The sequence below is a fragment of the Branchiostoma lanceolatum genome, chromosome 19, assembly GCF_035083965.1.
Source record: "Branchiostoma lanceolatum isolate klBraLanc5 chromosome 19, klBraLanc5.hap2, whole genome shotgun sequence".
NCBI classification, from domain to species: Eukaryota; Metazoa; Chordata; class Leptocardii; order Amphioxiformes; family Branchiostomatidae; genus Branchiostoma; species Branchiostoma lanceolatum.
The window spans coordinates 6,358,807-6,377,355 of record NC_089740.1 but is presented as its reverse complement, the minus strand read 5'-3'; the positions used below and the strand labels follow the sequence as shown (position 1 = coordinate 6,377,355).

The following is an 18,549-nucleotide window of genomic DNA, read 5'->3' as shown; positions in this document are numbered from 1 at the left end:
TCTGAATTAATGAAACCGCGAGATCCCCGTTTTCGTTCAAAATTTCATTTTGGCTGCGCGCTGCCAAAAATCATTTTACTCTTCACCGGTATCTCGGCTTAATAATTTGAGACAAAACATGATGCAGAGAGGGTATGTTGTTTGGCGGGAAAACAAACATTTAATTACATAATGGATAAGTACATCAACTTGAACTTGAACTTGGCACATGACATGTGTAGATGATAGCAAACTGTGCTCACAACTCCACGTTCACTTATGGTAAATCCCATGGGATTTACCTATCAACTGAGTGGTACGCATCGATCTTATACGTGCTCGTGACATTGGCCAATAATGGACATATGCAAAACTATTATCAAATTACTACATGTCAATCCAGAACCACCAAAAGCTCACTAATATGTGAGCAAAACCCCGCCAAACACGGAGCTAAATGCGACAGGAGAATGACTTGGAATTCCGCTAAACTTGAGGATTTGTCGGGTAAATAAAAGACTTGAAACGTGGGAATAGGTCAAAATTAAATAGGAAGTCTTTGACACAGGGCAAATTGGTTCTAAGCTAAAGTAATGCTGTAGGTCCGTTGGGTCGCACAGTGACTGTCGCCTCTGCCATGATAAGTTTGAGTGACAATCGTAAATGCCCGCAGGTACAGGCTGATTTCTAGACAAACAACAACAACAACAGAAATGGAAACATTTTGCAGGCGGAATCTTGTAAAATTTTGTTCGCCAAACAATAATGTCCTTGGTAAAACTGATGCTCCCAGCCGGACGATACGAATAAAATTGTGCCCGGCGCTATACGTTGAAGTGTGGGAAACTGAACGATCGAAAGGAAACAGAAAGTCGAACGGCCAATGAGAAACAAAACGTCACAGCAAGATATATATGGAGTTCTCGTAGTTTGTAGGAGACAAGATCAGGCCACCACAGGCAGACGCATTCAATCCTGTAAGTGGTGTCAAGCTAAGTTTGACGGTAAGAATCAAGTCTGGACATGTTAAAGTAGGTGCCAGGACATGTGACGTGGCGCCCTGATAAAGATTAGTATGGCCCCAGCAGGGATTCCCACTTTGAAAGGATTCCCACTTTGAAAGGGCAGGGGCGATGAATAAATTATCAGAGCGACCCCCTCAACAATGGGACTTTATTTCCTTTATCAAAACAAGGATTAGACCTCCTTGATCGAAACAACAGAGCCATGCACGGGAATCCTCGACACGTTTCTGGGAAAACTAACCGAACCTAGTAACTCGCCGGTCGGTTTTCCTCTAGGTTACACGAAAACAAACACTTGAAAATAAACAACAAATTCAAGTTGAACAAATGATAAACAGATAATAGGACGATCGATGGGAACAAAAGACTCACCGTAAGATTGGCTTGCGTGCTGGCATGCCGCCTGAGTGGGCTGAGGTTACATCTGTTTTCGCACCGGCGTGCGTATGGACTCGCCACGCAGAAACACAGGATAGGCAGGGAACTTCGCAATGTCGGCGAGTGCACACTGAGTCCATGGTGAAGATCGAATGGTTTCCACGTGGTTCACAGAGGGAAGTCAAAGAAGTCGCGGCTTCCCTTCTTAGGATGACACTGGCATGGTACATGGCAGAGCAAAGTGTTGGGAGATTATCTGGCCATGTCGATAGTCCAAAGATCGATGTGTTGAAGTCACCAGTGAAGAAAAAAGTCGAGGAAAATAGTCGAGGTAAAGATGTGTTAGAATCAACGGAGAGAGCAGAAAACATGCGACCAGCTATCAGTCAGCTTCCGGAATGAGTGATGATATCAACTTCCCCCGCTGGGATTATCGCGCCACGATATCGGGACCAATCAGAATGTAGCCCCTCTTCGCCGCGCGCGAACATCTGTTCTGAATTAATGAAACCGCGAGATCCCCGTTTTCGTTCAAAATTTCATTTTTATGCAAGCCATGGATTTTGGAGTTGGCAGATACAATAATTCTTTTTTCAATCCCATAATAGAAGCAAAAGAACAACATTCGAATGTCTAAAATGCGCCTTACCTATTCAATGTTTACATGTGCACTGTACCGTGAAGAAATGTATCTCAGTGGGTACTGAAAACATGTGTCACTTGTGGTCAATTAATAGACATTTTCTCCATAGCGGCCCCCTGTCCTTAGCGGCCAGTTTTGGCCAGTCCCTTGAGTGACCGCTATAGACAGACTGTATGCATGTTTGTTTGTATGTAGAAGACCAGAATAACTAAAGAACGCCTGGATGGATTATTTTGATATTTGGTATGTTGGTAGGTCTTGGTGAGACCTGAAAATGATTAGATTTAGGGTGACCTAGCAGCTTGTTACGGTACTGCAGGGGAACTTCCTGTCTAGATATCTCATGTTCTGGACATGCTTTGGTACTGATTTTTGGGTGGTAGATAGCTCTTAGGACAGAGAGTAAGTGGTATAGATTTGGGCCCCCTGGTGGCTTTTTCACCATGAGGCTTACAACTTATAGGCCATTGGCCTAAAGGCGTCAGGGTGAGAAGGTGAGAAGGTGGCTTTTTCTGGAACTGCAGGAGCAGGTTTTGCTTCAGACTGTGAAGGGGAATAACCCAAGAAGGGCTTAATGGATGTTCATGCTTTTTGGTAAGTGGATGGCTTGAGTGATGATCTACATGATTAGATACTTATTATGCAAATCAGTATTTAATTTGAATAATTAATGAGGAAAGTTTATACATCAGCCAAATTCCATGATAGGATTCTCAAACATGTCACATATGTAACTGAGGAAGAGAGAAATATTAATAGATATCAATTATGCAAATGAAGACCTCATTTGCATAATTAATGAGAAAACACTTTAACTCAAGATGGGCTTGATGGATGGTCATGATTTTATGATTAGACAGCAATTATGCAAAACAGATTCTAATTTGCATAATTAATGAGACAATTTTAAAAACTTGCTGTAATCCATGATATGACTATTGGAATATGTGACATTTGTAACTGAGAAAGAGAGGAATGTTGGTAGATAGAAAATATGCAACTCAACTATTATACAATACTGGTAAATGACGGCAATTTCATACTTGTGACATTTGGAAGTTATGTGAATGTCAACATCGTTGAATCAAATTATGCTAATAAAGACCTCATTTGCATAATTGATGATAAATGTGAGCATAACCTTCTTTGCTAAGCTCATACTTTGGACAACTTCTGTTATTTGGGTGGAGAAGACGATCAACTGGTATGATTTATAATCGATGAGAAACACTCCTAATACGTCAGTCATAAAGGTTAAAATCATTTGGCGAAGGTATGAGGTCATGGAACTCTAGTTGAACATTAGTTTATTTAGAGGTTCAGGTCCGGACCTGTAGCCTGTGTACCTTTACCTTAACTTTATTTTGGTTGTCATCATTTTGTGTATCATTATTCATGCACTCTCTCTTGTTTTTCTTCAGAACCTGATACCTTCGTAGGGCTGAAGAAACTCACAAACTTGAACCTCGACATGAATGCAATATCGTTCGTATCCCAGCACGCGTTTCGTGGTCTACCCCTCCTTGCCTTCCTGTCATTGAAAGAAAACCGCTTGCGTTCCGTGCCCGTCGGCGCACTTCTGCAGCCTAAAGCATTGAGGCTTGCGAGTCTCGCCAAAAATTGCATCACGAACATCAACAGCGACATCATGCGGCTGAAGCAAAACCAGCGCTTACGTCTCATCGTAGAAAACAACAGGCTGAACTGTGACACGAATCTCACATGGTTCATCTGCAACCTACCAGACCTGGACCACATTGCCAACGTGCTGCGGTGTGCATCACCTCCTGATCTCCTTGGAACTGTACTCCTGACCTTGAGGAAGGACATCATCCAGGCCAACACGAACGTGTCATGGCAAGGGGTCAGGTTTGGAAAATGCGATGAGACGTCCGTCACAACCCCCACTCCTAACAGAAGCACAGCAGGCTCTCAAACCATGCATCGCTACAACGAAACCGCTCCCGATGAGACGGCGTCCACAAACATCACGCCGATCTCTGAGCAAACAACACAGATGCACTATGTCATCGTTCCTGGAGGAGGGCCAGTCACCAACAAGGACGAGGAGAATACCCATCTGTTTGCCATGATCGCTTCCATCATCGTACCTCTCCTCATTGTGTTGGCATCGGCAGCGACGCTCTTCTTCTACAGCCATTCTCGCCACACATGTTTGTCCTGTCACGTTGTGTCAGCTGATGATGGCGGAGACGACGGATGTAACATCCAGCCGTATGCAGCAGTCTACTTGGACTCAGCTCAACGTGCCACAAACACAGCCACGAGCGGACAACCAACCACTGCTCATGACCAGACACCAGAAGACGATGACACCATTCAGCCATACGCTGTGAGCTACATGGATGTGTCAGGGAAAGGGAAGAATGGCAAGCTCGCACCATATGCAACAACAACCATAGCTCATGACCAGACACCAGAAGATGATGATGACATTCAGCCATATGCTGTGAGCTACATGGATGTGTCGGGGAAAGGGAAAAATGGAAAGCTCGCACCATATGCAACAACAACCATAGCTCATGACCAGACACCAGAAGATGATGATGACATTCAGCCATATGCTGTGAGCTACATGGATGTGTCAGGGAAGGGGAAAAATGGCAAGCTCGCACCATATGCAACAACAACCATAACTCATGACCAGACACCAGAAGATGATGACGTTCAGCCGTATGCTGTGACCTATGCTGATGTGTCGGGGAATAGGGAAGAAGGCAAGCTTCAGTCACATGCAGTGACCAGATTTCAAGACCCAGGGCCACAGCTTCAGCCATACTCGGTGACCTATGAAGATCCAGGACCACAGCTTCAGCCATATGCAGTGACCCACGATGAAGACCCAGGGCTACAGCTTCATCCATATGCAGTGACCTACAATGAAGACCCAGGGCCACAGCTTCAGCCATACTCAGTGACCCACAATGAAGACCCAGGGCCACAGCTTCATCCATATGCAGTGACCTACGATGAAGACCCGGGGCCACAGCTTCAGCCATACTCAGTGACCCACGATGAAGACCCAGGGCCACAGCTTCATCCATATGCAGTGACCAACGATGAAGACCCAGGACCACAGCTTCAGCCATACTCAGTGACCCACGATGAAGACCCAGGGCCTCAGCTTCAGCCATTTGCAGTGACCAACGATGAAGACCCAGGGCCACAGCTTCAGCCATGCTCAGTGACCCACGATGAAGACCCAGGGCCACAGCTTCAGCCATACTCAGTGACCAACGATGAAGACCCAGGGCCACAGCTTCAGCCATACTCAGTGACCCACGATGAAGACCCAGGGCCACAGCTTCAGCCATATGCAGTGACAGATGATTGGGCAACAAACGTCAAACACCCAGTCACCCAATCAGAGAGCCAGTCACTGCCAACACAGGCCAACATCAAATTTAAACCAAACCATGAGAGGGGCCATGGTTATACGTCACTGACAAACAACACGAGCCAACGGGCAATAAACACCAAGCAAACAGTCATCCAATCAAAGAGCCAGTCACTGCCAACACAGGCCAACATCAAGCCAAACTATGAGAGACGCCATGGTTATACGTCACTGACAAATAACAGAAGCCAACAGCAAACAAACGTCAACTGACCTGTCACACAATCAGAGGACAAGTCACTGTCAACACAGGCCAACATCAAAGCAAACCATGAGAGAGGCCATGGTTATACGTCACTGACAAATAACACTAGCCAACGGGCACCAGACTCCAAGCAAACAGTCACCCATTCACATGCAGTGACTCACACAAAAAAAACAGGGCCACAGCTTCAGTCATATGGAGTGACCCACGATGAAGACCCAGGGCCACAGCTTCAGCCATATGGAGTAACCCACAATGAAGACCCAGGGCCACAGCTTCAGCCATATGCAGTGACCCACGATGAAGACCCAGGGCCACAGCTTCAGTTATATGCAGTGACCCACGATGAAGACCCAGGGCCACAGCTTCAGCCATATGCAGGGACCCACAATGAAGACCCAGGCCCACAGCTTCAGACAAATTCAGTGACCCACAATGAAGACCCAGGACCACAACTTCAGACAAATTCAGTGACCCACAATGAAGACCCGGGACCACAACTTCAGACAAATTCAGTGACCCGCAATGAAGACCCAGGGCCACAGCTTCTGCAATATTCTGTGACCCATAATGAAGACCCTAAGGCCCACAGCTTTAGACATTAATGCAATGACCCAAAAGACTGAAAAATGATTAATCTATGAGTGCATGATAAGCAACACCTGAACATCACCCTACAAAGAGTTCAAGACTAATGCCATCCAAAAGAAGAAAAAAAACTTATAAAGCTCATCTTTCAATTTGTTACCAATTTCAATTTCATTCTATAAGAGCTATCTTTCTTGTTTTTCCCTATCAGAAATGGCTCACAATGTTTTTCCCAACATTTTTCCAAGGAAAACATCCAACAGAACGGTTCAACCAGACTAATCTCAGACGAACTGCTGACCCAGAATTTCTGCCACTGTGACAGTGACTGTTTCTTAAAATGTGTGTGGATCCCATGAGATTATGCATGAAGATATCAAAGCATCTAGCCTCAGGACTTAAACCCCACTCTTATAGTGGCCTGCCCAGATTACGACAGCTATCCAGACAGTGAGATTGTGACTGAAAAGGTTTTTAAATATTTGAGTGGGTGGATCCCGTGATATTATGCATGAAGATATCAAAGCAACAGTAGCCTGACAAAAACCACACTCTTAGTGGCCTGCCCAGATTTCGACAGCTAGCCAGACAGCAAGAGATTGTGGGACTGAAAAGGTATTTAAATATTTGAGTGGGTGGATCCCGTGATATTATGCATGAAGATACCATAGCATTACAGTAGCCTGACAATAGCCAGCTTGACAGCGAGAGATCATCTGACACAGACTACAAAGCACGAATTGGAAAAAAAGATGGCAAGAAGCAAGGATCTGCTGCTGGTATTACAACACATGCTCTTAGTCTTGAATCATCTAAATGTCGTACTTGCTGCATCTCTGCGTTGCCCGACCAGTTGTCATACCAACGTAGTACGACAGTCCGGGAGACCGAGTTACGTTTGCTGTCGCTGTCCGGATGTGTATGATGATGCGAACGCTGCACCCTGCAGCTGGGTTGGGCACGACGGAACGTACAGCTTTCCCACATGTCTTGACGCTATACCAACCGACTTCACCAACCACACTCGAAGGATCTACATCAAGTTTCTCCGTTCTTCGACACTCCAGGAAAGGTCGTTTCAAAACGTCTTGGGACTTGAGTCTCTCTATATTCAAACAACAAACGTTTCCACGATTCAGCCAGGAGCATTCAAGGGTCTACCTCTGATGCAATACCTCTCCTTTGATGACAACCGTATCTCCAAGCTAGGTATGTTCCAAACTTAAAGGCAACCAATTTAAAAGCAATAAATATTAGGGCCAAACAATGGGAATTAAAAAAATGCTGAAATCTTTATGGTAGACATGTACTCTGATTGTTTAGCACATTTGCCTAATAACTTAATACTTTTCTGATTTTAAAACTGTGCAAAATCGTGCCATACGATGATCCCCTTAGTTTCGTGAGCCTACAAAAACTCCGGCCACGATTTTCAGTGAGTAATCTCACATCACAACAACGTGGTATTTTTGCATCATGGATGTTGCTATACCCATTGTGATAGTGTTGTTCGAACTAATCATTGTAGTAGAAATGACTATTTAATAAATTGACTTTCAAAATCCAATTTTTTGGACCCTTATTAATGCTTGGGTTTCCTTTAAAGGATTTGAATTTATTTTTACTTTGACTATTAATTGTAAGAAAAAATGCCCTGTAGTGTTTATCTGTCCCATACTGTAGCCAGGGGTGCTTTTTGCACAAATTTGATGAAATTCATACAAATTTTATGAAAACCACAGGAATCACTATGCAATAATGTACAAATCTTATGAAAAACACACAAATCGTATGAAAAACGCACAAAGCAGTCTTTTTGATATGCAAACCTGTTTTGGGATAAGGTTATATATATTACATGACATTGTATAATGTTTCTTAGTGTTTCTACCCAATGATATTCTGACTCTAAATAATTGAACGGGTGTATATATAGCATAATGTAATAGCCTGTGAGCTATTCTTTTAGCCTTATCTTGTATCTGCTTCCAAAACTGAGAATGCGACATTGTGGGCGTGGCCATTTTGTTTGTAGACATCATGTACATGTATCTTACACGAACGTGCATCGCATGTCAGTGTGATTACAAGGAGAGATTGGCGAAAATTGGCAAAGTTGGCGCAATTTCCTAGCACAAGTTGGGTCAGTCCAGTGAGGCACCTACTTAAGAGTATTGAATAAACAATTTCTAAGCGCTTCCATACTGATTATTCATGTTTCTCATATTCCAGAATCTGATGCCTTCGCTGGACTCAAGAGACTTACATTCCTGATCCTCCAAAAGAATGCAATTTCCTTCATATCCCAGCACGCATTTCGTGGCCTACCCCTCCTTGCCTACCTCTCATTGGACCAGAACTGCCTGCGTTCTGTGCCCGTTGACGCACTTCTGCAGCCTAAAGCATTGACGCTTGCGAGTGTCACCGCAAATCAGATCACTACCGTTAACAGCGACATCGTGCGGCTGAAACAAAACCAGCACTTACGTCTCAAATTGGAAGGTAACAGGCTGAATTGTGACGGGAATCTCACATGGTTCGTCTGCAACCTACCAGAATTGGCCTTGATTGACAATCATGACACGCTAAAGTGTGCAGCACCGGCAGAACTGCACGGAACTCCACTCTCCGACTTGCGGAAGAGCATTAATGTGACAAACACAAGTTTGTCACAACAAGGGAAAAAGTGCGATGAGATGCCCATCCCAACACCTACTCCAAACATGACATGTCCTGAGAATTTTAACACAACGTACCTGTGCACTGAAGAAACCGTCCCCACTGAGGAGTATAGTAGTACTACAGAGATGCCTGCATCTGCGAACAACACAATGTCATTCACAGAACTAACCACAGAGATAGGCTACGTCATTGTCATTGGAGGACAACCGATCGTCAACAGGGATGAGAACATGATCCGTCTCTTCTCCATCATCACTGCAATCGTTGTGCCTCTCCTCTTTGTGTTGGCATCAGCAATTGTTCTCTTTTTCTGCAATGGTTCCCACGGCACAGGTTTTGCCTGTCACATTGTACCAACAGAAACAGAGGAAGAAGATCCTGAACCCACTGAAACAGATGGATGTAGCATTAAGCCTTATGCGGTGGTGTATTTTGACCAAGATGAACTGCAAGCATCTAACAAAAATGCAGCCACAGGTAGACAACTGAAAAAAACCCATGACAAAACATCCGAAGACAGTCACTGTGATAAGATTCAGCCATACGCAGTGGCCTATGATGAAAACCCGGGACCTCAGCTTCAGCCACATGCAGTGACCCACGATGAAGACCCAGAACCACAGCTTCAGCCATATGCAGTGGCCTACGATGAAGACCACAGCTTCAGCCACATTCAGTGACCCACGATGAAGACCATAGCTTCAGCCACATGCAGTGACCCATGATGAAGACCCTGGTTCACAGCTTCAGCCACATGCAATGACCCACAATGAAGACCCAGGGCCATAACTTCAGCCATATCCAGTGACCCACAAAGAAGACCCAGGTTACAGCTTCAGCCACATGCAATGACCGACGATGAAGACCCAGGGCCACAGCTTCAGCCATATGCAATGACCAATGATGAAGACCCAGGGCCACAGCTTCAACGATATGCAGTGACCCATGATGAAGACCCAGGGCCACAGCTTCAGCCATATGCAGTGACCCACGATGAAGACCCAGGGCCACAGCTTCAACCATATGCAGTGACCCACGGTGAAGACCCAGGGCCACAACTTCAGCCATATGCAGTGACCTATGATGAAAACCCAGGGCCACAGCTTCAACCATATGCAGTGACCCATGATCAGGCAACAAACTCCAAACAACCAGTCACCCAATCAGAAGGCCAGTCACTGCCAACACAGGCCAACATCAAAGCAAACCATGAGAGAGGCCATGGTTATACTTCACTGACAAATAACACGAGCCTATGGGCAACAAACATCAAGCAACCAGTCACCCAAACACATGCAGTGACCCACGCTGAAGACCCAGGGCCACAGCTTCAGCCATATGCAGTGACCCACAATGAAGGCCCAGGCCCACAGCTTCAGACAAATTCAGTGACCCACAATGAAGACCCAGGGCCACAGCTTCTGCAATATTCTGTGACCAATAATGAAGACCCAAGCCCACAGCTTTAGACAAATGCAATGACCCAAAAGACTGAAAGATGATTAATCTATGATAAGCAACAACTGAACATCACCCTACAAAGAGTCCAAGACTTAAATGACATCCAAAAGAAGAAAAAAACAACTTATAAAGCTCATCTTTCAATTTGTTACCAATTTCAGTTTCATTCTATAACAGTTACTATAAGAGCCATCTTTCTTGTTTTTTCCTATCAGAAATGGCTCACATAATGTTTTCCCCAACATTTTCCCAAGGAAAACATCCAAAGAACGATTCAACCAGACTAATCTACGAACTACTGACCCAGAATTTCTGCCGCAGTGACTGTTTCTTAATTCAAAATGTGTGTGGATCTATGAGATTATGCATGAAGATATCAAAGCATCTAGCCTCAGGACTTAAACCCCACTCTTATAGTGGCCTGCCCAGATTACGACAGCTATCCAGACAGTGAGATTGTGACTGAAAAGGTTTTTAAATATTTGAGTGGGTGGTTCCCGTGATATTATGCATGAAGATATCAAAGCAACAGTAGCCTGACAAAACCCACACTCTTAGTAACTAAGTCTTAGTGGTCTGCCCAGATCACAATAGCCAGCTTGACAGCGAGAGATCATGTGACACAGACTCACTCACTCTCACTCTCTCCCATAGCTTAGTCAGGAGTCGGGGCAGCATAGCTTTCACTGAAGGCTCTCCACTGCTGGCGGTCTTCCGCCAGTCTCAGGTCATCTGGTTGGCTGAATGACCGGTCCACTCCTTTAGATCTGTGATCCAGGACCGACGGGCCGGGGACATCCCTGCGGCCGTGCACCTTCCGCTTTTCCCTGAAGGACTGTGTGTGAGAGAGTGCCTTTCGCCCTAGTCACATGCCCGAACGACTGCAATTTTTCTTTTTAACTAAAGACAAGAAACTGTCAAGTGGGCCTTGCAGAGTGTGGATACGTTTCTTGACTTCTTTGTTTGTGGTGTGTGATGTCCAGTGCACTCGTAGCAGTCTGCGATAACAGTTCATTTCAAACGCGTTGATTCTCCTCACTATTTCTGCATTTAGTGTCCAAACATTGATTACACAGACTACAAAGCACGTATTTTGAAAAAAGATGGCGAGAAGCAAGGATCTGCTGCTGGTATTACAACACATGCTCTTAGTCTCGAATCATCTAAATGTCGTACTTGCAGCATCTCCGCGTTGCCCGGACATCTGTTATACCAATGTAGTAGGACAGTCCGGGAGACCGAGTTACGTTTACTGTCATTGTCCGAACGTGTACGATGATGTGAAAGCGGCACCCTGCAGCTGGGTTGGGCACGACGGAACGTACAGCTTTCCCACATGTCTTGACGCTATACCGACGGACTTCACCAACCAGACTCGAAGGATCTACATCAAGTTTCTCCGTTCTTCGACACTCCTGGAACAGTCGTTTCGAAACGTCTTGGGACTTGAGTCTCTCTTTATTCAAACGACAAACGTTTCGGTAATTCATCCGGGAGCGTTCAACGGTCTACCTCTGATGCAATACCTCTACCTTGATGACAACTGTATCTCCAAGCTAGGTATGTTCCAAACTTAAATGATTTGAGTATTGTAGTGTTTATCTGTCCCCTACTGTAGCCAGGGATGCTTTTTGCACAAATTTTATGAAATTTTATGAAAACAACAGGAATCACTATGCGTTAATGTACGAATCTTATGACAAATGCACAAATCACTATGCGATAATGAACCAATCTTATGAAAAGCACATATTGTCAAGTCGTATGAAAACCAACAAATTGTATGAAAAACTCACAAAGCACTATGGAAAATGCAGTCTTTTTAATATGAAAACCTGTGTTGGGACAAGGTTATACACAAAGTCATGTAAATGTGTACTATATTTCTTAAAAGTTAGACAAGTGTTTCTACCCATGATATTTTGACTTTAAATCGTTGAACGGGTGTATATTGTCACAAAGCCTGTGAGCTATTCTTTTTGCCTAATCTTATACCTTCCAAAACTGAGAATGCGACATGCCAGGCGTGGCCATTTTGTTTGTAGACGTCATGTATTTTATACGTGTACGTGCATCGCATGTCAGTGTGATTACAATGGGAAAGTGGCAAAAATTGGCAAAGTTGGCACAATTTCCTAGCACAATTTGGTACAGTCCATTGAGATTCAATTAGCAATTTTGTAGACCTTCCATATGATTATTCATGCTTCTCTCTTGTGTTTTTCCAGAATCTGATACCTTTGCTGGACTCAAGAGACTAACATTCTTAATCCTCCAAAAGAATGCAATTTCCTTCATATCCCATGATGCATTTCGTGGCCTGCCCCTCCTTGCCTACCTGTCATTGGACCAGAACCACCTGCATACCGTGCCCATTGACGCACTTCTGCAGCCAAAAGCATTGATGTTTGCGAGTCTCAACACAAATCGCATCACTACAGTCAACAGCGACATCATGCGGCTGAAGCGAAACCAACGCTTACGTCTCAATTTGGAAGGTAACAGGCTGAACTGTGACACGAATCTAACATGGTTCGTCTGCAACCTATCAGACTTGGCCTTGATTGACAATCACGACAAACTGAAGTGTGCGTCTCCGACTAAACTGTACGGAACTCCACTCTCCGACTTGTGGAAGAGCATTAACGTGACGAACACAAGTTTGTCACAACAAGGGATAAAGTGCGACGAGATGCCCATCACAACACCTACTCCGAACATGACGTGTCCAGAGAATTTGAACACAACGCACCTGTGCACAGACGAAACCATCCCCACTGAGGAGTATAGCACTACAGAGATACAACACAACACAATGCAAGTCACAGAACTAGCTACAGAGATGGGCTACGTCATTGTCATTGGAGGACAACCGATCGTCAACAGAGATGAGAACATGATCCGTCTCTTCTCCATCATCCCTGCAATCGTTGTGCCTCTCCTCTTTGTGTTGGCATCAGCAATTGTTATCTTTTTCTGCAATGGTTCCCACGGCACAGGTTTGGCCTGTCACATCGTACCAACAGAAACAGAGGAAGAAGATCCTGAACCCACTGAAACAGATGGATATAGCATTAAGCCTTATGCGGTGGTGTATTTCGACCAAGATGAACTTCAAGCATCTAACAAAAATGCAGCCACAGATAGACAACCAAACAAAACCCATGACAAAACATCCGAAGACAATTATAAAATTCAGCCATATGCAGTGGCCTACGATGAAAACCCAGGGCCTCAGCTTCAGCCACACTCAGTGACCCACGATGAAGATCCAGGACAACAGCTTCAGCCATATGCAGTGGCCTACGATGAAAACCCAGGGCCACAGCTTCAGCCATACTCAGTGACCCACGATGAAGACCCAGGGCCACAGCTTCAGCCATATGCAGTGGCCTACGATGAAAACCCAGGCCCACAGCTTCAGCCATATGCAGTTACCCACAAAGAAGACCCAGGCCCACAGCTTCAGCCATACTCGGTGACCTACGATATCAATGAAGACCCAGGGCCACAGCTTCAACCATGTGCAATGACCCACGATGAAGACCCAGGGCCACAGCTTCAGCCATACTCGGTGACCTACGATATCAATGAAGACCCAGGGCCACAGCTTCAGCCATATGCAGTGACCGGCATGATGAAGACCCAGGGCCTCAGCTTCAGCCATATGCAATGACCCATGATGAAGACCCAGGGCCACAGCTTCAGCCATATGCAGTGGCCAGGTACGATGAAAACCCAGGGCCTCAGCTTCAGCAGCATGCAGTGACCCACGATGAAGACCACAGCTTCAGCCACATGCAGTGACCCACGATGAAGACCCAGGGCCACAGCTTCAGCCACATGCTGTGACCCACGATGAAGACTCTGGGCCACAGCTTCAGCCACATGCTGTGACCCACGATGAAGACCCTGGGCCACAGCTCCAGCCATACTCTGTGACCTACATGTACTTTGATGAAGACCCAGGGCCACAACTAATCAGCCACATGCCACACACCCACGATAAAAAACCAGGACCACAACATTAATGGCATCTGACACACTAAGTTACCAGACTTTTTTGTAGAGGTCAGCCATAATATGATTATTACTAAAATGTAGTTTTACAGTTTGAATAATGTGTATATGATAAGTTTTAGAAGACAGAGTCTTGTTTGCTTAGTAGACTTTGCCTCAGCTTGAGGCTGTACTACATTCTGATAGAAAGCTGTCATGTTTATTAATATTTGTATGTTGTCCTGGATCTCCATGGATGTATCATTGGATGTACTTATTAGGTTTGAAGCAGTAACATTTTAGATTGTGAGTCTAACATGTAATATATATGACTTCTAGCACTTCAAAGTTTACTATTATGATTTTGTATAATATTGCAAGACATATCATGGCTTCAAAGTTGTGTTAAGTATGGTTACAATGTACATTATTAGTAAGGTGAGGCCACAATTGTATCTGTGAGAAGAGGGTATTTGTTTTTGTTACATTTAGTGGTGACGTGTATACTATGATGTACCGTGTACAATTGTCGTGGAACTAAGTTCTATTTGTATGATAAGCAGGGCTGCTTTGGAATAGAAAAGCTATAATTGTAGTAAGAAAGGAAAGTTGATAATCCAATTGTTGTAAAACTGCCATATTGTACAGCTATTTTTGGCAGTGCCTCGGGTGGAGGCATTCTTAAATCTACTTAGAACTTTTTAACATAATAATGTTTCTAATAGTCTAAATGTGAAGAGTAAATGATTTAGTGTCACATAGATTCACAGAAAATGTTTTAATGCATTACTGTTCACTGTGTATATTGACGAGAAATCATTGGTGTGGCTGTCACCAAACTTGTGTCAATTCGGTATTCAAAGTACTTCAAGAAATAAAAAATCCAAAGAAACACTCTCCAGGATATTTAGAGTAAGGGCATATAAAAGGCAGTGGATTGTTAAGCCACTGTGTCTAGGGCACGGTATCAGAAGTCAGATCCCTCTCCTTCCACCGCCTTTTACCTCCCCAACCGAAGCCAGGTACCCATTTTTACATCTTGGTGGAGTAAAGAAAGTGTAAAGTGTAAAGTGCCTTTCCTAAGGTCACAACATCGGGGCATGTCAGGGGCTTTGATTCCAGGACCACTGGGTTCTGGGCAAAACACCCTAAACGTTATGCCAAAACAACGCCATGCTATGATTTTGAACAGAAAGCTGCAAAATTTGTGCCAATTTCATATTGTTAGTCATTTGTTACCTTAATGATGTCCTGACGGGGTGTTTTCCAGGGGTGGGGGTCGGGACGCTGCGGGACCGTGGGGGCTGGGACCTCGCCGTAAACGTCCCTCTGGCTGTCCTGGGCGTCTCTGCAGCCAGCGGAGGGAGGTAGATCTCCGCTAGGCTGTGCGCCATCTTAGCAAAGATAGTGGATGAGCGCGGGAGGTTCTCCTCATGCTGACTTGTCTCAACTTCAGCTTCCACCTTAAAGAGAGAAAGAAAGAAAGAAAAGTAAAGAGAGTTATTGAGCTTGAGCCAGTTTGGCATGCTGAAGAGCAAATTTTCCACTGATCATGAGTTCCTGACAGAGAAGACCGGGGAAGCCCCCTTTTGGACATGTTCAATGAACAGTGAACCACGGCTTAGTGTTTCCAGTTACGGTTTTGAAAAGAACTAGAGTTGTAAGGTAGGGATTTTTACATTAATTTTTTCTTTTCTTTTGATTTTGACATATACATTTTTAGCAATGTAGCTTTCAGCACTAAAATGCATTAGACACTGGTATTTTCAACAGTGATCGCATTGTAATCATACAGAAATATATTTTGCAAGCACCGTGTATGTCTCAATAAACTGAAGAAAGAAGTACAACGTTAACAACACACTCTTAGATTACATCAACTGTTCAAAATCATGATCTGTTAACAGAGTGTGAAATACAGGGAGTCTGTTTTAAATTTCATTGTTACAGTAATACTCTGATGTCAGATCGAAATTTTTAGGTCCCTTAAGCTACTCAGCAGTTGACAAAAAAAGGCTAGGGTCAGCAGGTTTTTGCTTGGGTCAGTCGTGTAACCAGAAACACATCAAACATTATTTTCCTAGGCCTAAACACCATATAATGACCAATGCATACAATTTGTTAAAATTGAACGCTAATGGAGGTCTTGATAAAAAACAAACAAACAAAGAAACAAATGACCTATGAATCCCTACCAACCGACCCTAATATTCTTTTAGGACTGTAACCAGAAACACAGCATATTTTTCCTATGTCTAAACACCATTATAATGACTTATGACCTGACAGTTCTGACCTGCCCAACTTTGAAAGCCTCCATGACCCTGACGTCCTGCTCCTGAGACTGGACCCGGACCAGCATGCCCCACACCGCCGTACGTACGCCCTCCTTGGTCTTGTCTGCCTGACAGCAGCACCCCACTTTGACCAGAGACTGAACTGCACCATAACGGACTCTCCACATCCAATCAGGCAGTTCTGTTCAGATGAAACATAACAATGCTGTTAGACATATCTAACAGCTATACAAATCATGTATTCCTGAACAAAACTTGTTCTAAATTTAAAAGAGCATTGCACATGCGTTCCAGAGAAACACTGTGAATATTCAAGTCACGTGTTCCAGAGAACACTTCAATGTACACATTACAAACAATGTGCACACTTTTGTGTGTTCCAAACAACATGTGCACACATTCCAAAGAACATGTACAAGAATAGTTCCAAAGAACAACTGTGCACACATTCCAAAGAACTTGTACAGGATCTATTGTTCCAAAGAACAATGTGCATTAAACTTAGTGTTCCAAAGAACATGTGCACACATTACAAAGAAGTTGTACAGGACTTAGTGTTCCAAAGAATAGGTGGCACACACTACAATGAAGTTGATGTACAAGACTTGATAGTGTTCCAAAGAACATGTGCACACATTCCAAAGAACATGAACATGTACAAGACTTAGCATTCCAAAGAACATTGTGCACACATTCCAAAGAACATGATTGTGCATGTACAACTACAAGACTTAGTGTTCCAAAGAACATGTGTACGTATTCCAAAGAACATGAGTGTACAATGTGTAGTGTTCCAGAGAACATGTGCACAACATTTCAAAGACTTACTGTTCAAAGAACACAATATGTTCACATTCTAAATAAAGAACATGTACAAAACAGTGTTCCAAAGAACAATTGTGGACACATTCCAAAGGACAAAGACTTTTTTGAAGTTATATTAGCGTTCCATTAAGAACAGGTGCACACAATTCAAAGAACAAGAATGTTGTCCTTCCTTGAAACTGAATTAGCAAGAGAATACAAATGGCTGGATAAAACTTGAAGAACGCATCATCTTACCTACAGCTTCTTCCTCCACCTCGTATTGAGGGTTAAACTCAGCCAGGTCCAACAAACCTGCGCTCTCTGTACAGGCACTGTTGTAGTCTGAGGGAACCAACTCAGATGGGTTCCTGGGTGATGTCAAAAGAAACAAAACAATGAAAAAAAAAGAACTAGAAAGGCAACATTTGCAAGCAGATGCATAATGTTTACCTTTACATAGTCTAGCCTAACTTATCATACTGCTCTGTTTATTCTTACTTAAAAACATTCAAATACTGTTGGTAACAGTTACTGTACACTAATTACATGCATGGTGACCTGTGAGTTCCTCCAGCTCTGCCCTGCCACTTGCTACATTATGTAATCATACACAACAGGGTGTCTGCTACATTACCGGAAGGAAACTTGCTGCCCTATGTGCCAATGGGCAATACAAGTTGAACAACAACAACACAACAATCGGGTGAGCGACAACAATTGGGATTGAAACTCCTGATATGCAGTTTTAACCTTCTCCCTGCTGCCTAACCCTGTAACCAATAAGAGAATTGGGTGTTAAACGGCTACTTCAGTGTGCTAAGGTTAGAACATCATCATTTCACCTGAGTCAAGCTGCTTTATATTAAGAGGGTAACTTACTTGACTCCAACAAGTGCTAGTTTCTGTATCTGTGAGGTGATACCGTGCAGCGAGACGTATCCCAGGGCTTCTGTCAAGACATACGCCACCTCCCACCTCCAGCCTGCAATCCCTGGTACCTCAGGCAGCTGGAGTTTACAGCCAAACAAAAAATAAGAAAACAAACAAAATGATGAGCAAAAATCTGT

At 44.0% G+C, this 18,549-nt stretch overlaps 1 protein-coding gene across 1 annotated transcript in view; it reads right to left on the bottom strand.

Annotated features, from left to right (window-relative positions):
* Window positions 1-18,549, bottom strand: part of LOC136425429 (uncharacterized) — a 59,547-nt gene that overhangs the window by 12,628 nt on the left and 28,370 nt on the right. The window contains exons 11-14 of the mRNA XM_066414287.1: window positions 18,362-18,489; window positions 17,738-17,850; window positions 16,675-16,856; window positions 15,618-15,841 (exon numbers count right to left, since the gene is read on the bottom strand). Coding sequence (XP_066270384.1) covers window positions 15,618-15,841; window positions 16,675-16,856; window positions 17,738-17,850; window positions 18,362-18,489 — 647 coding nt within the window. The remainder of the gene's footprint in view (window positions 1-15,617; window positions 15,842-16,674; window positions 16,857-17,737; window positions 17,851-18,361; window positions 18,490-18,549) is intronic.